Source organism: Pongo pygmaeus, chromosome 16, assembly GCF_028885625.2.
Source record: "Pongo pygmaeus isolate AG05252 chromosome 16, NHGRI_mPonPyg2-v2.0_pri, whole genome shotgun sequence".
NCBI classification, from domain to species: domain Eukaryota; kingdom Metazoa; phylum Chordata; class Mammalia; order Primates; family Hominidae; genus Pongo; species Pongo pygmaeus.
Window position 1 is genome coordinate 82,084,562 of NC_072389.2, and position 22,557 is coordinate 82,107,118.

Consider the following 22,557-nt stretch of genomic DNA (forward strand, 5'->3'; position numbering starts at 1 on the left):
TATAATTTTTTTTTTTTTAAAGACAGAGTCTTGCTCTGTCGCCCAGGCTGGAGTGTGGTGGCATGATCTTGGCTCACTGCAACCTCTGCCTCCCGGGTTCAAGCGATTCTCCTGCCTCAGCCTCCCAAGTAGCTGGGACTACAGGCATGCACTACAGCACCTGGCTAATTTTTGTATTTTTAGTAGAGATGGGGTTTTGCCATGTTGGCCAGGCTGATCTCAAACTCCTGACCTCAAGTGATCTGCCTGCCTCGGCCGCCCAAAGTACTGGGATTATAGACTTGGGCCACCACGCCTGGCCCCATTTCAACTATTTTTAACCCCACAATTACAATATTGTGCAACTATCACTGCTATCCACTTCCAGAACCAATTTGCTTCTTTGTAGAGTCAGTGATGTTCAAACCTCAAGAGTGGAAAGAATTTATCTATGATCACATAGCTAATGGCAGAGCTGGGGCTAGAACCCAGGCTTTCTATCTGCTAAATTGTGGTCCATTTCTACTCATAAAACATGTTCATTTACACTTTCCAAGATCTTTATGAGTCTCCCCTGAATAAGGCACACAGATAGGCCCTAGAAGCTTTCCAATCAGCATCTAAGGGACAGAATGGCAGTTTCTCAAATGTACTGTCTTGGTGAACCCGCATCATCTTCTACACCCCCCACCGCTAGCCAAGGTACACTTCAGTGATCGCTAGCAGATGGTACCTGTTACATGCCTGGCTTTCTTAAGCAATGTAAGATGAAATGAAAAGTACACTGAGTTGGGCTTTGCAAAACCTGGATGCTAGCCCTGATCTTTCATAGAGAAATGATTCTCTGTGTCATTTCAGGGAGCTTACTTTATCTTTTAGAAGCCCAATTGCTCATCTGTCTGTGAGGTAAGAATAATTCCTGTACTTACAGCCTCACTAAAGTGCTACTGAGGTTCAAGAGACAAGAGATGAGAAGAATAGTATAAAGAACTCTACAAATATAAGGTATTTCTACCTTATAATATTTCTCTCTCTCTTTTTTTTTTTTTGTTGTTGAAACAGAGTCTTGCTCTGTCACCCAGGCTGGAGTGCAGTGGCATGATCTCGGCTCACCGCAACCTCCGCCTCCCAGGTTCATGCGGTCCTCCTGCCTCAGCCTTCCCAGTTGCTGGGATTACAGGCGTGTGCCACCACGCCCGGCTAATTTTTGTATTTGTAGTAGAGACGGGGTTTCACCATGTTGGTCAGGCTGGTCGCAAACTCCTGACCTCGTGATCCGCCCACCCCGGCCTCTCAAAGTGCTGGGATTACAGGTGTGAGCCACTGTGCCTGGCCTCTACCTTATAAGATTTCTAATATACGGCCAGGTGTGGTGGCTCATGCCTGTAATCCCAGCACTTTGGGAGGCCGAGGTGGGCGGATCACCTGAGGTCAGGAGTTCGAGACCAGCCTGACCAACATGGAGAAACCCCGTCTCTACTAAAAATACAAAATTAGCCAGGCGTGGTGGCGCATGCCTGTAATCCCAGCTACTCAGGAGGCTGAGGCAGAAGAATCGCTTGAACCCAGGAGGCAGAGGTTGTGGTGAGCCAACATGGTGCCATTGCACTCCAGCCTGGGCAACAAGAATGAAACTCTGTCTCAAAAAATAAATAAATAAATAAATAAATAAATATTTCTAACATAAATATTATGCTTAGAAATATCATCTCCATAATGTGCAGTGTCTCAGCTTCTTACAATTACTATCTTTTCTATCAGCTTCTTACTTCTCTACTTTTTTTTTTTAATCTTGTTCTTTCTTCTCATAGATTGTTGCATTTCAGCAACTGCCCCAGATGTAAACTGACCTCTGTAATCTTCCCTCAAATCAGAGGTGGATGTCCAGTTTAGTATTCAATCCTTCTGGGAGGCAAGGTGTTGAAACACAGGGTCTGGCTTTTTTCACTTTTCTAATTTCCTCCTCAGCGTGAGCTTACCTCTCACCAAGGATCTTCAAACCCCACTGTATCCTCTTCTTCTCCAACTGACAAGTGACAGGGTCTCAGTCTGTTCCTCCTCCTTATATTGACCAGTGCTCTCTCCACCCATTTCATCTGCTTTTTTTCCCATCCTAGCATGCCCAGTCATCACTTTTCCACCATGTCCAAGTCAGGTCTTACATGCCATCTCCAAATATGAGTTACCCATCCCTGATACCCCTTAACTTGAAGCCCAGAGATGCCAAAATTGTGTGTTTTATCTAAAGGAGAGGATTAGTCTGTGATCCAGCATCAGCAGAAAAACTGTCTGAAATCCCATGAAATTCTGAGTTCAGTAAGTTTATCATAACAGAGTTGGTTTAAGCAAAAAGTTTTAAACCATCCTTAATATGAAATGCACCGAAAGCGCTGAACTTTGTCCTGCAGAACTGCACACAGCAAAATATTATCACATATACAAATTACCTCTTTCAAAGGCAGTAGGCAGTGTCAATATATGATAAACAATTTAAGTGTAAAACAAGACATTTTTAGGTAAACCATGAATGTCCATACAAGATAAAGCCATGCAGCCATTAAAAATACTTAACAAAGATTCTGATATAATGTTAAGTGCATAAAGCAGGACATGAGCATTTGTACAGTATAACCTCAGCCGTGTAAAATTACTCACAGAAAAGACGCTGGAGGGGAATCTGCCAAAATGTTAACAGTGGCTATCTCAGATAGTGAGATCAGGAATAAATGTGATTCCATTTTTTTCTTTATACTTGCCCTGTCTTTTTCTTTTTCTTTCTTTCCTTTTTCTTTCTTTCTTTCTTTCTTTTTTTTTTTTTTTGAGACAGAGTCTTGCTCTGTCTCCCAGGCTGGACTGCAGTGGCACGATCTTGGCTCACTGTAACCTCTGCCTCCCACGTTCAAGCAATTCTCCTGTCTCAGCCTCCTGAGTAGCTGGGATTTCAGGCGCCTGCCACCACGCCCTGTTAATTTTTGTATTTTTAGTAGAGACAGGGTTTCATAATGTTGGCCAGGCTGGTCTCAAACTCCTGACCTCAGGTGATCCACTTGCCTCAGCCTCCCAAAGTGCTAGGATTACAGGTGTGAGCTACTGCGCTGGCTGCCCTTTTTCACAATAACTAAAATCAGAAAAATAAAATCAACTTTTAAGAGAAAATAAAAAGCAATTTAATAGGTTGAATGGATGCACATGAAGAAAAAAAAAAATCTACACGGATGATTTCCCTCAACTTTCCTTCCCTGTTTGTAAGAGATCTGTGAACCTACTAGGCCTGGTCCACAGAGAGGACAGAGCATCCCCATCAGGGAGTGTTTGAAAGGGAAGGACACTGTCTGTGCTGTAGAGGTAGGAGGGGAGAAAAAGCTGCCATCTACTCTCCTGGCAACAGGGTCTGTAAAAGGGGAACTTTTCTGTGTATAATATTCTGGTAAGGATCCAAACTGCCTATATTTTAGCCATGGGAATCTTTCTAAAACAGACTGCTTATTCCTGCAGTGCGGTTCAGGGAATGCACTGAACATACACTTTGCCTCCATGCTTACTTGAGGTATTAGAGGCATCAACAATCATCTAGGAAATACAGAGCAGGGCTTAGTGTCCCTCTGAACCCACATGGCTGTGACTTCTGAGTTCTTGGGCCTGCCTTTTTTTTTTTTTTTCTGTCTTTTTTCTCCTTCTCAGGAAAGCAATTTCAGCTCTCATTGTACAGCTTCTCACCTTGTACTTGGCTCTGCCACCACAACCATCTCTTTTATTCCTGCCCAGATCTAGTTTGCTGTAGGCTAGATAAACCTTGCAAACACACTTGTTAGAGATTTGCCTACAATAAAAATTAGAAAGTTTAGAGTAAGGCTGGGCGCGGTGGCTCACACCTGTAATCCCAGTACTTTGGGAGGCCAAGGTAGGTGGATCACGAGGTCAGGAGTTTGAGACCAGCCTGGCCAAGATAGTGAAACCCCGTCTCTACTAAAAATAAAAAAATTAGCTGGACACAGTGGTGGGTGCCTATAATCCCAGCTACTCAGGAGGCTGAGACAGGACAATCACTTGAACCGGGAGGCAGAGGTTGCAGTGAGCCGAGATCACGCCACTGCACTCTAGCCTGGGTGACAGAGCAAGACTCTGTCTCAAAAAAACACAAAAGTTCAGAGTAAGAGTTAAGGCGTTGTTCAGAGGCTTTTTTTTCTTAGCTACAATCTATACAATTAAGGTTGGCTGAGTAGGGGGCTTTTTTTTTTTTTAGACGGAGTTTCACTCTTGTTTCCCAGGCTGGAGTGCAATGGCGTGATCTCAGCTCATCGCAACCTCTGCCTCCTGGGTTCAAGCGATTCTCCTGCCTCAGCCTCCCGAGTAGCTGGGATTACAGGCATGCGCCACCATGCCCGGTTAATTTTGTATTTTTAGTAGAGGCGGGGTTTCTCCATGTTGGTGAGTATGTGGCTGGTCTCGAACTCCTGACCTCAAGTGATCCACCTGCCTCGGCTTCCCAAAGTGCAGGGATTATAGGTGTGAACCACTGCGCCCGGCCAAGTAGGGGGCTTTAGATAAATGAGGTTGTCAGGAATTACTATTTGATGTGCTAGTTATGCCATAATCCTGGTTTCCAAGATAAAGAGAAATAAGGTACTTTATTATTAGTAAAAAATCTATAACAGATTTTCCAACATCTTAAAAAAGCAGAAAGCAAGCCAGGTGTGGTGGCTCACACCTGTAATCCCAGCACTTTGGGAGGCCAAGGCAGGAGGATTGCTTGAGCCCAGGAGTTCAATACCAGCCTAGGCAATGTGGCAAAGCCCCGTCTCTACAAAAATTAGCTGGGTGTGATGGTACCCGCCGGTGGACCCAGCTACTCAGGAAGCTGAGATATGAGGATCGCTTGAGCCCAGGGGGTCAAGGCTGCAGTGAGCCATGATCATGCCACTGCACTCCAGCCTGAATGACAGAGCAAGAACTTGTCAAAAAAAAAAAAAAAAAAGCAGAAACCTATTTACAAATGAAATCTATGAAATCTTTTTTTTTTTTTAATCTATGAAATCTTGCTCAGAAACCAAATAATTAAAGCAGTTTAAAGCAAAACTACTCTGAGTGACCTAAGCGGGAGAGTCCTACCCTCCCTCTCAGCCTCTCACCAACACCAAAGGAAGACTCTAAGCACCTAAGCAGAAGCCAGGAGCCAAGAACAGTTTCATAGAGCACCAGACTCTAATACTATATGAAAAATGACCCAACTTGGAAGATGTAAACTACCTTATCAAAACAAAAACCCTGATAGCTAGAGCAGCAGACTTCATGTGGTAAGGAAGTAGACAGTAAAGAATCTACATGGTAAGAGAGTACATGCTTCTCTGTGGCTTAAGAATATCTTATTAAAAATATTTTATTTTTATAGCTCTAAGAGGAGGCCCTAGTGCTAATCTAGTTCTTACTAAATCTATTTGAAGAGGGCCAGGTGTGGTGGCTTATTTATGCCTGTAGTCTCAGCACTTTGGGAGGCCAAGGCAGGCAGATCACCTGAGGTCAGGAGTTCAAGACCAGCCGGGCCAACGTGGCAAAACCCCATCTCTACTAAAAATACAAAAAATTAGCCAGGTGTGGTGGCAGGTGCCTGTAATCCCAGCTGCTTGGGAGGCTGAGGCATGAGAATCGCTTGAACCTGGGAGGCAGAGGTTGAAGTGAGCCGAGATTGCACCACTGCATTCCAGCCTGGGTGATAGAGCGAGCCTCTGTCTCCAAAAGAAAAAAAAATCTATTTGAAGGGAAGGAGCTAGAGGCATATTCCTGCAGTCTGGTTAAAGGGCTTTACAGAGGACATCTGGGTTCCAGACCGCTAGCCTGCCTTTTCTCATTCCGATACCTCACACTCTCAGCACTGGGGGAGCATTCTAAGGAGCTTTCCAGGGCCTCTTACCTGGTTATCTGGGTGGTTGACAGTGAAGTAGCCCACACAGACGATGACCTCATGAAGGAGGCTTTCACAGGAGACTTGGCTGCAGTGGCCCAGCAGGGAGCTGGCCATGTGCCGGAATGCAAGGGACAAGCCCTCTGCCCCTACAATAGACTGACAAAGACAAGGAGCAGTTAGAAGCCCTCAGCCCAGGGAGAGCCAGGGCTGCAAATCACAAAGCAAGACTGGCCCTGTGCACTTTCTGCCACGGTGGTGGAAAAACATGACATTTCTACAGTACTATGCTTAACACTTTAGTTTAGGGGTTCTTGTTCTAATAAATGACCATAATAAATGCAATGTTTAACCTGAAAAGGGACAGTAGTAGACCAAATGCCTGTACCACGTGGATCAAGACATTATCTACCTAAAGCACAGTTATTTATTCTATTTTTAATAACTTAATTTTTCTCATATACAAATATTCTTACTGTAGAAAATCTGGAAAAACATAAAAAACCTAAAATTCACCTGTAAATCTACCACTTAGCTGAATTCCAACACTTTTTTTTTCTGAAGGAGAAAATATTTTCTTGTACACAGAGTTAAACATATATTTCTAATAATGTTTAAACAAAAAATATAAATAACAACTAGTTATTATTCAAATAAGTAGCTCTATAAACCAAAGGCTCCCAAAAGAATGTAAAAAAACAAAATAAAAATTCTCCCTAAAACCATGAAATCCCTCAGTTATGGGACTTCTGGGATCCTTTCTCCAGACAGGCAAAGGGCTGTCGGCGGTGGGCGACTCAGGAAGAGAGTCTGAGTCTGTCTGTGCAGCCTGCAGCTTCTATTTAATAAACATGTCAAACAGACAGAGCGACAGGAGGGCAAAGGCGAGAGGCGAAGCCCACAGAATATACTCGCAGCCCACACTGGAATGAAGCACCACTGCTGGCCTGTGGGAAAAGGCAGTTTTAAACTCATCTCTTGATTTGAGGTCTTAGTGGGCTTGAACCAGGTTGGATACGTTGCAGCTTGGAAGTTTCAATGAATTCAATTCACTTAACAGTGGGTGAAACAGAGCCATTTTAGTGAGCATTCCTGAAACAAAATTACTGCTAAATTTTAAGAGTGCCTTTGTCTGTTTCACAGCCCCAAAACAAAAAAAATGTTTTTCAAGCCCCAAAGAGACTTCAGAAGGGCTTTGCTCCTTTAAATCAAGTAGTGACACCTTCTCAGCTCAGCCTTTATTTAATTAGTCACGTCCAGCATGCTGTGACCCAGTGCCCTCTGTTTAACCTTCACTGATAAGAGCAGGTCAAGGGGCATATAAGTTTGAATATAAAAATTAAACCAATTTTTCAAGGAAACTATATTTCCTTTTTAGTCAGAATTAATTGCCAAGTCAGTACATTGATTTGTTTCCTGAGACCACCTTCAATTGTAAAAACTGTCAAACTGAATGCAATATACAATATCCCCAGTCTCAAGGCCACCCATGCCAATATGAATTCAGAGTGAAATCAGACTCCTTGCTGAAGAGGGAAAAATATTTTGACAGCCTTATTGGTATACAATGAAATGGAACCAGCTAGGAAAATACTCTAATGGATAACCTTTTGTACTATTACATGATGGGTTCTCACACAAAATAAGCATACAGGTTTGTGGCTTTGAAGAAGGGTGAAGGAGCACTGGGAATGCTGCATTCAGTTTCCAACCTTCTGACTCAGCATGTCTGTTTAGGTAAATTCTTCTTTTCAGAAACTCAGTCAGTTCACATTTTATGGGGGCCTACTATGTGCTAGTGAGCACAACACTTTTATGCAATCATATTTAATCCTCAAATAGTCTTGTGAGGTAGGTGTTCTTAATCTCTATTTTACAGATGAGGAAATGGAGTCTTAAGTGTTCAAATGACTTGTCTAAGGTCATACAATTTGAAGAGGTAATGTGATAGCTCAAAGTCAGGTCATTCTGACTTCAGATTCAGGGGTCTAATGAGGATGCCTCCCTGTAACAGCTCTGTATTCTTGTGATGCATTCGAACCCAAATCATCAACATGTCTTATATCATCTTGTCTAACTCTTCAGCAGGTCAGACAATTTATCTCACTTCAGTTTTTTTTCTTCAATTCCTTTGAGCCTCCCAGGCAATTCATAAATTGTCCCTCAGATTTTTCTGAGGTCAGATTATGCTGAGATGTACACCTTCCTTCTTTCCACTTAAAATCTCTTTTCCTGTCCTTTACATACATAGTTCCTAAAATCTCACTTTTGACATGTAAGTTGTTTTGATGAACTACAACATGAGTTTCTCTGACCATAACTATCACAAAAATAGTACTTTTCTGGAAAACTCATCTGTTGCTATACATTACAAATACTATGTATTTAATTTACTTAAGCATTATATTCTTGATCATGTCCATCTACATCAATGATGTCTATGTAGACAGACGTGTTGCTTTAGCTGGTGAAGCCTATGTTTTCCTTCCCTTGAATATGGAAGGCTTATGACTGATTCAACCAATAAAGTATGGTTGATAGGTAAGTATATGACTTCTGAGGCTAAGTCATAAAAAGTCCTGTAGCTTTTGTTGGTTTCTCTTGGAACACTTGCTTTCTGGAAGCTTCCTCTTAGGACACTCCCACTCAGAATCGAGACACCATAGTGTTTTAAAAAGCCCAAGTCACATGGAGAAGCAGTAGTAGATGCTCTGGCCACCAGTCCTAGGTGAATCTTGTCTTTGAGTCATCCCAGATATCAAACATGACAGTAAAGAGCCTCCAGATGACTTTAGCTCCTAGCTGTAGCCATGACATCATGGAGCAGAGACAAACCATTTCCACTGTGATAAGCCCCATTTGAATTCTGAACTCCTAGAATCTGTGATCAGAAATAATTGTTTCCCCACTAAGTTCATCTGTTTGTTTTTAAATGCATAAAAGTAATTAAGAAAAAATACTTAGTCATTGGTATATTAAAGGCCCCAATGCTAGAAATTCTGGGCATTTAGGTCCCCTCACATGCTGATGAAGAGTCAGAAAGAAACATGAAGGGTAAAGGGTACCTGGAAACTACAGCTAGGAAGAGAATGAGAAAGAGTAAAGGCAAGACTGATAAAAGAAGAGAGGAGAGACAGGAGAGAGACACAAAAGAAGAAAAAACAGGAAGGAAAAGAACTGAGAAGGAAATATAGAGTTGCATGAGAAGAAGGAAGAAAAGGTATTGGAGAACTGTGAGAACCAGTCAAGAAAGGACATTCCAAATGAGAGCCAGGGCATTTAATTTTGAGAATAATTGTTTTTTATTTATTTTTTATTTATTTTATTATTTCATTTCTTTTTATCCCTAGAGACACTGATTTTGAGAATAGTTGAATCCTCTTGAACCACTCTGGTTTTATTCCTGCTGTTTTTGGCAAAAGTGGCTCAAGTAGGGGATAAGTTTCAAGTTGGATATAGCAGGATCTGGAAAGGAGAAATGTTTTTATCTTAGTTGGGCACAAAGGATTCCAAAAATAGGCTTTTGATTTTTCTTTTTGATTTTTTCTTTTCCTTTTTTAATGAAATCACTTGACATTATCGCCCATTATTAAGCCCTTTAGGCTTAAAGGCACTAGGGAGCAGGTCTGGTGAAGTTCATTGGTGCTCCTTTGTGAGTGAGACTGCACAGGCCACAAGTTCACAGGAGGAGAGGGGCAAGGAGCAGGGAACTAGGGCTCCCTGACAGAGTGACTGACCGAACAGCTGACTTATCCTAGATGCTTGTTTATGATATGGAGTCCCCTGTAGCGGTATAAATGTTGGCCAAGAAGACCCATGAAACAGGAAGCTAAGAGACAGTTTTTAGATATTTGCTATTCCATAATCTGTTAACAAAAGAAATCACTCCCTTTCAACCCAGCTGATGGGTAGACTGGTGGACTCCATATCCTGAGCATGTAAAGTTAAGGTTCCCTGATTTCCAAACTGTTTCCAGACAGAATACGGTGGGCTTACGTCTTCATAAAACACAGATGTTATGTTCAACCCTGAGGCAAGAACCACTGACATTTTTTGGAGCAGATATCTCTCATTTATATGTGGCTGTAACCTCCCAGAACTCTACGTATTGTGCAGTCAGTTACCACCTAAGGCTAGTTCAACTGCTCTGGAGACAGAAAAGCATTAACCCAAAGGAAGGGATTTCTGTTCTTGTGACAGATAAACTAATTCTACAAAGTTGAAAGATACTAGATCCAATGATACAACTTAGTCACAAATTTCCTTTTTTGAACAAAATGACAGGAAGACATCAACTAAAGAACTGCACATTTGTCATCAGCTACAATATAGAAGTATTCCTCCCATCTCAGAATGGCAAAGTCCACTATTTTCATACATTTGTTTCTCTATAACCTTTTTCCCTCTGAGCAAAGCAATTCATCTAAATTATGGGTTCATCATCTGCCAAGTTTGTTCCTTTTTTAATGAAATCACTTGACAGTTAATAAACTGAAAGAGAAAGTCTATTCCTTGGGGCTTGCTCTGTTCCAAAGGTTCAGTGTTTTTGAAAATTAAATTTCCTACATGAAAAAAAAAATCTGTTTCCAGGCTGACAGTCTGGTGTTATAGCATAAAGCAATTCTTCTTTCTTTAGCTATAAAAACTTAATAGCTAAAGATGCAAATCCCTGTAAAGCTAGTTATACACTTTACATTGGACACAAAATCAGCTAAACCATCTGTAGAAAGTCATATCAATCAATTTATCTAATTTTGGTTCTATTTACATAAGAAACCATTACTTTCCTTAATATTTAAAAGTTGATGAGATGATAATGTCCTGATCTAAAGAATTCCAGACAAAAGATTTATAAATAGCAGCATGGCAAAGGATGAACATAGCCTTTGGGGTGGGAGAGTCATGGTTACCAGTCCTGGTTCACAAACATGTAACCTTGGGCAAATTACTTAACTGTCAGCTTCTCTATATGTAAAATGGGTATAATAATACTTTGCATGGTAGCTATGAGAATAAATGAGAATGCTAGATGTTATAGAGCATCTAATACAGTTCCCAGAAAATAGTAGTTTAATAAATTATAATATATATTATAATTCCATTTATTGTAGTTTATTCCTTATGCCCCAATTCAGGAGAAGAATCTGACATCCTATCTACACTAAAATACTAACTCTTGATTGGTTAACATCGATATAAACCAATACTTGGTACCTGAAAAGCAGGCAGATGAAGAGCTGCAAAGCTGTTGAAGAAACGTAAACTCTGAATGGCCACTTGGATGGTATTTTGAGTGTAATTCTCCTTGGGACTGGCAGTGCTGGGGTCCAAGATGGTGCCATGGAAGAGGACACAGTAGAGCATATGAAGAACTCCAGCCAGGTCGGTTGCCTGAAGAGCAGCTGTCAGCCCTGTGGGATCCTGGCGATTATTGTCAAATATGCTGTATGACCTGACAAAGAAACATTCAATTCTTTGAGAAAAACTACTTAAAGGATGTTAGCAATTTGTATAGGTTAAATGAAACAAGACAAGCAGACCGTTAAAAACAAACCATCTGAGTTGTACAATATGGTAACAAGAAACTTCAAGGAATAAATGCAGCCCTCCCCATCAACTGCACTGTGGCTTTTTCTTCTCCTGGAAGACCAGGCTGCTGCAGCAGTGTCAACTGAGCACTCTGCAGCCAGTGCTAAGGCTGCCAACCACCCTTCCCACACTTTATAGCCTACATAGCCTCACTTTGTTTAGTATCTTGGGTCTGGGCAAAGTGGACAGAGTCTGTGAAAGCTTTTGGGACTCAGAGGCCAAAAACACTCCTAGCTTCCTTTCTGGATATATAAAGGTACTCTTCTTAGGGGAGGCAGCTATTAGGAAAGCATGAGGCCTCAAAAACCCAGTAATGTGTTGGTATACTGTGGTAGGGAGATTCTTCAGCTGCTATTGAAGCCCCTTTTCCAACATCGAGGAGTACAGGCAGGACAGGTTGTAGAAGCCACAGTTCCAAGAACAAGCAAGTACTGGATTAGGTCTACACAAATCAGATGAAGTCAGCTTAGCTACCGTGGCAGGTAATGTTACAGAAGAGCAAGAAGAGACAATGGCAGTGGCAAATGAATTCCTAAAATTAATAGTAAAGCAGCAGGGGTATGCTAAATCTACCTCATCCTTGAACTAAGGTATTTTTTATTTTGTTTTTTTTCTTTTTTTTTAACTTTCCCTTCTTTTCACAGGTGTTAAAAAAAAAATAGAACCACTCAATGTGAGGCTTGAACCCACTGACTCTGGGATTAAGAGTCCCATGCTCTACCAACTGAGCTGGCCAGGCAATTCTGAATTAAGGTATATGTGAAGCATCTAGTGACCAAGAGCAGGCAGTTATAGTAAACATGGCTGCCAAGCATTCACTCTTTTAAATAGAAACTGTATAAATATTTCTAAGGAATCACCTCTCCTTAACTCATAGCCAATATGCTTCACATAGACCTCCCTCCCTATTTACTCTGGCTCAAGGGTGCCCAGGCCTAAGGTAAGCCACACATTTCTCTGGCTGTTGAGCATCACTCAGAGATGCCACACGTCACAATCAGAGCTAATGGGATAGAGGGAGATACTTTTGCTGAGACGCTTGGGAAGAAGTCATCACTTTTTCCTCTACTGGGTTTGAATCTGAGATGTAAGGTCTGGAGTTGCTATAGCCACTTGTAACCACTGCACAAAACCTCAGGTATCTAATTGCTCTTTCTTCATGACACTCTGATTTTTCTCAGGAAGGCAAGTTACAAGTTTCTACTCAATGTCTTCCTTTAATGTGGCATGATCTACACAATACTGAGCAGGAGTGCTTTTATGCTTCTGTCATGGCATAATACCTTTCCCTACTTTTTAACACTACGAGTTAGTGTTAAAAATCTGGGTTAGTGTGTGTATAGGTATGTGTGTGTATTTATATATATATATATACACACACACACACATATATATACATATATACACATATATATGTTGTCATTTGTCATTCCTTTCAGCTGGAACCCAGGATAGGAGGCAGTCCTTGAAGAACTATGCTTACTTCGTTATCTTTCCCAGAAGCACTCAAGAGGTGTCACTAATTAAACAAGAATTGAGAGGTGCTGACTGGCAAATTTCTAGTATCTTGTCTAGTTTTCTCAATTCATAACTTAGTTTTTCTAAAGAGATCATTTTATTCATTTTACTTTGCTAGTTGCATCAAAGCAGTTTTATTTGTAACCACGGTACACATTCATTTCTTGAACGTGCACTATTTCTAGTATTTCTAAGAATACAGCCAAATGATATGGCATCTTCATATACCTTGTTCATATAAGAGAAAGAAGCTCTCTTATGAAATACTGTCATCTTATTTATATGGCAGGATCTGCCAAGTACATTCATATCTTTCACCTTATCTCATTCTTACTGGGTTTTCATAGTTGGTAGAGAAGTTATTCATCCTCTTATTGTGCACATGAAGCAAGTGAGACCTAGAGAAATAAGGTGAAGTGTTTTAGGTCATACAAATTTTTAGTGGCAAAAGCAGGGATATCACCCAGGGCTTTTGACTGTTTAGGGTCAGTGCTTTGTCCATGGACCAAAACATCCAGGTCAAACAGAGGCTGACCTCCTCTTTTCTCTCGATGTCTTAAGTCAAATTTTGTGATTAAGTAAATACTGTTAAGATATACAGAGACTATAATGCAATCTTGTATTGTTGAGGGGAGATATTTTTGTCTCATAGTGCTCAATAAAAACAAAAGTTTAAGAAATGATATTTATTTGCTTATAGGTATATCTGAACCTTTACACAAACTTCTGTTAGCTAATGTCAGCTGGCCCTTACTTCCTTCCATTAAAGCCAAAAGAGTTAGGGGTCAGACCCTGACTAGAGACGTGAGTAGAGATTAATGTGTCTGAGTTTATTATATAGGTTCCAAAAAGGGGCCTGTGTTTGTTTAACACTGATTGCCTTTTAGAACCAGTGACAAGTCAGAAGATATTTCTCCCTAAAGCTAATTTCTAATAGGTTTTCAGAACCTTGAGGATGAGTGACATCATTGCTGGTGACAACAGTTTTACTGCTCTGTGATTCAGAATAGTGATTTTCCCTTTACTCTTGTGTTGCTTTTAAACTGATTATCAGCATATTCTAATACAGATATTCAGGAATATAGCTTTTTCATTTAAAACATCTTATAATACTTAGTCTTTCTGAGCATTTATTAAGTGACAAGAATTCACTGCCATTTCCTCTTCCGAAGAATACATGTAAAAAATCTTAAAAAAAAAAAAAGTGAAGGTTATCAGAACATCTCCTCTCCTGCACCATTATTTAGGAAAACACTAATCTGATGGATTATAAAACAATACAGCCCAGTCTTTTGCAAATATTATCCTAATGAAATGAAAATGGTAATTGAGGAAAATCTGCTAAATAAGCATTTAAGAACTTAGATGTGGAAATGGTTCAAAATGCATAAAATAGTGCTTCATGGAAAAGACCATTCATGTTGAAGAGAGCCCACAGAATATATGGGGGCAAGGGGAGGGTTTGACTGTCCCATTTGGCTTCCACAGGACTAATGTAGACCTGAAGGGACCATAGAGAATGTTTACTTTTGATTTAGCTTGAAGTACAGATAATTTGTCCATGAACAGGCCACTGGCTTCTGTTGGTCTTAACTGTCAGTTATAATCACTTTAAGCCTAAATGTTTATAAGAAAAAAGTAAAAGGCCTTATTCATATCAGGCATGTGTAATGAAGTTTTCTTTAAAAAAATACATAGAAGATGTGAAAAATAAGATCTGAAATTTTGTATAGTACATTCTAAGATATTTATAATTTTATCAGATTTTAAGGTGTTTTTGTTAGGTCTCCAGGACTAGAGATCTTAGTGAGATATTCATTTCTGTTTATCAAAAGCTAGATTCAATTAGGAAAAACTAAAATTGGTTTTTCATCAATACTGCACAATGCCTGACAACCCTACTTTACCTTAAAGGAGAGTATAGCTGGGCAAAAACAGCATGATTTGTGTGGGCATGAAGTGCCGTCCATTCCATCTTCATAAACCACTTATACACTGGGCCTTAGTTGGCCTAAAAAAGCAGCTGTGACAGTTCCAGACTCTATAAGCCCTTTTCTTCTGTTTGTTTCCCCTTATTTCCATGGTCCCCAGATTTCCAGCTTGGTAACATCCACTCTGATCTTCAGTGCAGGTGATCTTCTAGATTGTTCTCTTAGCTTCTTGGAGTTTGGCTTTGTTTAGGAATCCCTGAGGGATCTTGTGAGAACATCCCATTTTAGCCCTTAAACCCACAGACCTGCACTCAAAGGTCTGCATAGTGTTGGAGTGGGTGAGACTAAGTCATTGTCTCCCCCAATGATGGATGAGAATTTTACTGTTCAAGGAGAGGTAAATTATTTCTCAGCAGTTATCCCAGTTTTTGGATATTATGTCCTGGGATATTCTGAGAAAGCCAAACTGTATCCAGTGACAACATCATTCATCAGGGTTTAAGGTGAGACAAACAGGCATGATGTTCTGTCAGGTACTCTGTCTAAAAAGCCAAAGTACCTGTGCTCCGGGAACTCTGAGCACCTGCAATGTGCAAGGTTAAGGAAGACCAAGCTCCTGTTCTAGAGGCATTACAGTTGAATAGGGGCAGGTGGGTATATCAGTTTCCTATTGCTGCTGGAATAATTACCACAAGCTAGCGGCTCAAACAATAAAAAATTTAATATTTTACAGTTCTGAAGGCCAGAAATTCAAAACAGATCTCACGAGGCTAAAATCAAGGTGTCACAAGAGCTGTGTTCCTTTTGGAGGACCCAGGGCAGAATCCGTTTCCTTGCCTTTTCCACTTTCTAGAATATGCCTCAATTCCTTGGCTTATGGCCCCTTATTGCAACTTCAAAGCCAGCAACAGAGCATCTTCAAATCTCCTCCTAACGCTGACTTTCTTGCCTCCCGTCTTTATTTATAAGGACGCTTGTGATTACATTGGGCCCCCCTGAATTATTCAGGATAATCTCACCATCTCAAGATCCTTAACTGAATCATATCTGCAAGATCCCTTAAGCCAAGCAAGGTAATATTCACAGGTTCTGGAGATTCAAATATAGATACTGTCGTAGGAACTTTATTATGCCTACTCCAGAGAACCTAGTCATTCATGATTCATTCATTCAACAAATATTCACTGATGGCCAATTATGTGGCAAGCCCTATTCTAGGACCTGGAGTTCAGCAGTAAAATCTATGACCTTTTTCTCATAAAGCTTACATTTTAGTGCAGGAAGATATAAACGAACAAATATATATTATGTAATGTATGGTGTGATAGAGGAGCAAGGGACATGGCTAGGAAATGAAGAAGTAGGAATGTGTGTGAAGCTACTTTACATAGGGTGGTTGGCGAAGCCATTTCTAAGGCATTATTTGAGCCAAATTCTATAGAAAGTGAGGAAGAAAGCCATGTGGACACCTGGGGGAACGGTGTTTCAGGTAAAAGGGCAGAAGATCCCAAAGCTTGGAGCCAGGAGTGTGCATGACATGTTCAAGAAACAGCAAGAAGGCCAGTGTGGCTAGAGCGGGCTGAGTAAATGGAAGAGTAATAGGACGTGAGGTCAGGGAGGGAGCAGAGAAGATCAGGTAGAGTCCTAGAAACCATTAGAAAACTTTTACTGAGTGACATGGGAAGCCACTGTAAGGTTTTGAGCAGAGAAGTGATGTACTCTGACTTCATTTGAACAATGAGTGCTACAGCTATACTGGGTGGAAAACTCTTTAGAAGAGCCAAGGCAGAAGCAGGAAGACCAACTAGGAGGCTGCTTTAATCATCCAAGTGAGAGATAATGGTATATGAATCAGGATGGTAGCCATGGATGTGGGAAGTGGTTGGATTCTGAAAATATTCAGACGGGCAAGCCAACAGATTTCCTGATAAATTGGATGTGGGTGTGAGAAAGAGGAGTGAAAAATGGCTCAATGCTTTTTGGCTTGAGTAACTGGAAGACTGTGGTTGCCATTTACAGAAATGGGGAAGAAAGTGAAGAGCGCATGTCTCAGGAGAAAAACCAGGAATTCAGTTTTGAACTGGTTAGATGTGAGATGCCTATTATACATCACAGTGGGGACAGTGGATTGGAAGTTGTGTGAAATAAGCTTCCCAAGCATAGGGATTTTTGTCTCTTTTGTTTCACAGGTATATCCCCAGGGCTTAGAACAGTGTCTCATATACAGTAGCTATTCAATACATATGTGTTGAATGGCTGAATAAATACACAAGCCCAACTTCAGAGGAGGAGTCTGGGCTTGAGATATTTGGAAGCCATCAACAGAGATGGTATTTAAAACTAGAAACTTATTCTAGTGAGTCTAGAGTCCGAGGATTGATCCTTGGGATACCCCAAAGTTTAGAACCAGGAGAGATGAAAAGAAACCAGCAAAGGAAACTAAAAAATAGTCACCAGTAGGGTAAGAAGGAAACCAGGAGAATATGGTGCCCTAGAAGCAAAGCGAAGATAGCTTCAAGGAGGAGAAAGTAATCAATAACAAAGTTTACGTACAAATAAACATGAGGACTAAAAACAGGAGGAAATATACACAAATGACATAAGTCTTATTTTTAGATTATAAAAACAAATTCCACATGCTTAAGATGGGAAGAGGGTAAGTAACAGGGAATGGAATACAGTTTGTCAACAATAAGTGGGAAAAAAGACTTAGCAAATTAGGTACCTACCAGTTCAAATGAGAAAACAGCACTGCTTGATCACCAAAGAATATAAGTCAATTTTGACTTAGAGCAGTACAATGTACACAACAAGGAAGGTTTAGTTCTGCTCCAGTGCACTGTATGACTGTTCTGGAAGTACTGTGTCCAGCACTGGGTGCAGCGCTAATTCAGGACACAGAAGTATCGAAGTTCCCAAGTAAAGTAATCCCTGTGGTAAAAGTGTCTGGAAATAATGTCACCCAAGGAATATTTGAAGGAATTGGGAAGTTTAGCTCAGAACTGAAGGACACAAAGGCTATCTTCAAACTGAAGAACTATTTATTTATGGCCCCAGGGGAGACACGTTACTAGAAAGCATATATGAAATAAATCTATGAAAATTTTCTAGGGCTAGGTGTGGTGGTACACGCCTATAGTCCCAGCTGCTTGGGAGGCTGAGGCAGGAGCATCACTGGAGCCTAGGAGTTCAAGGCTGCAGTGAGCTATCATCGCCTCACTGCACTCCAGCCTGGGTAACACAGTGAGATCCTATCTCTGAAAAAAAAAATTCTAATAATGAGAACACCTAAAAGTGAAGTGGGCTGTTTGGTGTGGTATGACATTCTTCTTCATCCTGGAAGAGGTGGAAGGTTACATCCACTGTAGTAGCAGAGGGCACTTAAGACTCAGCTGGGCATGAGCCTGGATGATGTCTAAGATTCTGTTCAATTCTGGGATGGTACAACAGATGTAAATCTACTTTGAAAATTACAGTCAGTCGGCTGGGCGTGGTGGCTCACGTCTGTAATCCCAGCACTTTGGGAGGCTGAGGTGGGCGGATCATGAGGTCAGGAGATTGAGACCATCCTGGCCAACATGGTGAAACCCTGTCTCTACTAAAAATACAAAAAAATTAGCTGGGTGTGGTGGCACACGCCTGTAATCCCAGCTACTTGGGAGGCTGAGGCAGAAGAATGGCTTGAACCCAGGAGGCGGAGGTTGCAGTGAGCTGAGATCACGATACTGCACTCTAGCCTGGCGACAGAGTGAGACTCCATCTCAAAAAAAAAAAAAAAAAAAATTACAGTCAGTCTCTCTCACAGACACACACACATACAGCACACCCTCCCTCTCTAACCTTTTATGTTATTTATATAGTAGATGTGGACAAATAGCTTGTTTAATGCAAATCTAATTTGGAGCTCTGTTGAAGAAAATGGGGATAACTTAATGGAGAGCTGAGGGTAAAAGAAAAGTCAAGGTGGAATATATGTATGTGTAAGCAATCTAAGACAGTCAGGACATTTGGTTAGAGAACAGCAAAAATAGGCCGGGCGTAGTGGCTCATGCCTGTAATCCCAGAACTTTGGGAGGCTGAGGTGGGCGGATCACCTGAGGTCAGGAGTTCAACACCAGCCTGGCCAACGTGGTGAAACCCTGTCTCTACTAAAAATACAAAAATTAGCCAGGCATGGTGGCATGTGCCTGTCATCCCAGCTACTAGGGAGGCTGAGGCAGGAGAATGTTTTGAACCTGGGAGGTGGAGGTTGCAGTGAGCCGAGATTGCATTACTGCACTGTGGCCTGGGGAACAAAGCAAGACTCCGTCTCAAAAAAAAAAAAAAGGCCGGGTGCAGTGGCTCACGCCTGTAATCCCAGCACTTTGGGAGGCCAAGGTGGGCAGATCACCAGGTCACGTGATCGAGACCATCCTGGCTAACACGATGAAACCCCATCTTTACTAAAAAAAAAAAAATACAAAAAATTAGCTGGGTGTGGTGGCGGGCGCCTGTAGTCCCAGCTACATGGGAGGCTGAGGCAGAAGAATGGCATGAATCCAGGAGGCGGAGCTTGGAGTGAGTGGAGATGCGCCACTGCACTCCAGCCTGGGCGACAGAGTAAGACTCCGTCTCAAGAGGAAAAAAAAAAAAGAAGAAAAAGAACAGTAAAAATATAGGGAAAATTAAAAAGTGAGAACATTAGGTAGGACAGGCTCAGATACCTGGGAGAATTTCCAGTTACCTGATTATGAGTTTCAGGTGAACTCAAAGAGGAACTTTTTTTTTTTTTTGAGGCAGGGTCTTGCTCTGTTGCCCAGGCTGCAGTGTGGTGGCACAACTGTAGCTCACTGTAACCTTGAACTCACAGGCTCAAGCAATCCTCCCATCTCAGCCTCCCAAGTAGCCGGGACTACAGGCATGTGCTACTACACCTGGTTAAGTTTTTAATTTTTTGTAAGATGAGGTTTTGCTATGTTGCCCAGGGTGGTCTCAAGCTCCTAGCCTCAAGTGATCCTCCCACCTCACCTCTCAAAGTGTTGGGATTGCAGCCGTTAGCCACTGTGCCTGGCTAAAGAGGAACTCTTGAGAGGGGAACCTTCCTGAAAGGAGAAGTAACAGATGATGAAAACGGAATGGACAGTCTTGCTGTTTGGGATCAACAATCTGGAAGAGGCTGGAGAAAGAGCAAGACCAGAGGACACCAATAAGAATGGAAGGTAAAGGACAAGGCCACTAAGAAGAAGAAACTCTGGACCCTGGCAAAGGTCTAAATGGAGACACAACAAAGTGGAAGAGTAAAGAGGTGACAGGCTCAGGACAATCTTAGGAAAACGAAAGGTGAATGGATGAAGGGGCAGGGAGGAGCCTATGAGGTGAGAAGGCAGGCAGCTCTGGGTGACTGACAACAAGATATGCTCCTAGATCTTGGAACTGCAGGCTAGGGCTGTTGTCCAGTACTGCCTCTCAGATGGGACACTTTTGACCTCTCTAGCTTCAGTTTTCCCATACTGTAAACAGCAAAGGACCCTGTGCTGACACACTGGTTTGGCTAGTTGATATTTTGGGCCTCTCTTTTTTGGAAGTTGGGCTGAAGGAGCTCTGCCAGAGGCTATGTTGTGTTGCCAAGTAAAGGTAATTGCTTCTGCTGGGAGAGTAACTGGGAGGAAAAAACTGTCATTAACAGGTGCTGCATTAAGATTCCAGTACCCTCCTAAATGATCTTTCTGGCTTCCACTCTTGCCTCTCTAATCCATTCTTCACAGAGTAAACAGATGCTTTTTACTTTTTAAGCCACTCTCCTGTTTAAAATCCTCCAGTGTCTTCCCCTCACACTTAAGAGCAGAATTCAGATTTCTCATCTTTCTGCCCTCATCTCCTGGCCTTTACTTATTGACTTCATCTTCTACCACTTTCTTTCTGGCTCTTCACATTCCAATATATCACTTTCTCTGTTTCTGGAACATCCACTTCAAGGTCTTGCCATTCTTCTCAACTAGAATACTCTTTGCTTGGGTCTTTACATGCCTGGTTTCGTCTTAGCTTGTCATCTCCCCAGAGAGGCCTTTCCTGACCACTTCGTCTGCAGAAGCCCTTGACCAAGACATTCGGCTATATTACCAGGCCTTATTTTCTCATGTCACTAGCTAAAATAATCTTATTTGTATATTGGTTGATTGTTTTTTCCCCATTAGACTGTAAATTTCATCAGAGTGGTATCTTGTTCACCAATCGATCCCCAGTACCTTGACAAGGTCTGGGACATAGCACATACTCAGTAAATAGGTATGAGTAAATATTTGCCAAAGAAATGGAAGGAAGAAAGGGAGAAATGATCTTAGCAAGGCATGCCAAAGGAATGAAGGCCTTGGATGCCTATTTCCTAACTCAGAGAAAGAAGAACATGAGATGTGGGCAGTCCTTCTTCTTATGTATAGAATAGGCCCAGGAAATGGGATTCCGACATAGGCCAATGATTGTTCACTGCTATTTGCTAGCTCTGCCAATGAACAGCTGTTTCTCAAGTTCTTATTTTGTTTTGTTTCAGGTGCTATGTGCCTGATGGGGAGCTGCTAGGATATTTAGCTTCTTTCTCTAGGTAAATACTTTTAACTCTAGACACAAACCATGTATACAAGGAAAGAGAAATAATGAACTGCATGTTGACAAATATCAAGGAAGTGGCATAAATAGTATGTTCCATCTCATATTTCAGAGGAAAACATCCCTTTGATGGAATCAAATAGGACTGGATTGGATTCTGGGAAAGAAAAGTCAAAGATGACTAAGGCTTTGGATCTTAAAATCTACTCAGATTACTGGAATCATGAGCAGAATAAGGTAGTCAGGAGGGACAGCCAACTTTGGGTGAAAGCCAATGAGCTCAGGATCTAACATATTAAATATAAGTTCCTGGTAAAAATTGCCAGTAGGAATTCCAGGAGGAAATGTCTATCATGGCCTTGTTATGAATATGGTTTGGGCCTTAATCTTACTTGCTGTGGCTTGATTTACCTTTCCTGCCTATCTCCTTTTAATTTTTAATTTAAAAAAATAAGATATACATACTTCTATAAGCTATCTCAAGTTTTTGGAACAAAATGGGTTATAATGAATACAAGAATATGTAAAAAATAGCATCTTAGACAAGAAGTAAGAGTGACAGATGTTAGCCCCCATTTACTCCTGTCATATCCAACCCTGTGAGGGAAGAAGTAACACATTCATTTTTATATGTGAGCAACAGGCTTTGAAAACCTAAAGAACCAGGGCTAGGCATGGTGGCTCACGCCTGCAATCCCAACATTCTGGGAGGCTGATGCAGGAAGATCACTTGAGCCCAGGAGTTCGATACCAGCCTGGGCAACATAGGGAGAGCTCGTCTATACAAAAAAAAAAAAAAAGAAAAGAAAAATCAGAGAATTAGTGGAACGCAGCAGTGCATCCCTGTAGTCTCAGCTACTTGGGAAGCTGAGGTTGGAGGATAGATTGAGCCTGGAGGATTGAGGCTGCAGTAAGCCCTGATCACTCTTCTGCACGCTGCCACAGGTCATAGAACTGAGAAAGCTGAAACTGAGCCCACGTATCTTTCTGACTTCGCAACCTGTGCTCTTCAACATAATATTACACACAGTTTTCCTCTTGAGGTCCTGCCTCCTCAAT

General features: G+C 41.4%; 1 protein-coding gene across 9 annotated transcripts in view; it reads right to left on the minus strand.

Moving 5' to 3' along the window:
- Positions 1-22,557, minus strand: part of SCAPER (S-phase cyclin A associated protein in the ER) — a 552,312-nt gene that overhangs the window by 21,682 nt on the left and 508,073 nt on the right. For 6 of the 9 annotated variants that reach the window (XM_063652363.1, XM_054452429.2, XM_054452422.2 and 3 more), the window contains 2 exons: positions 11,093-11,330; positions 5,888-6,037 (listed from right to left, as the gene is read on the minus strand). In XM_063652363.1, coding sequence (XP_063508433.1) covers positions 5,888-6,037; positions 11,093-11,330 — 388 coding nt within the window. Of the gene's footprint in view, positions 1-5,887; positions 6,038-9,220; positions 9,344-11,062; positions 11,331-22,557 lie in introns of those variants that run through there. The other 3 variants (XM_054452432.2, XM_054452434.2, XM_063652364.1) reach the window with 2 other exon arrangements.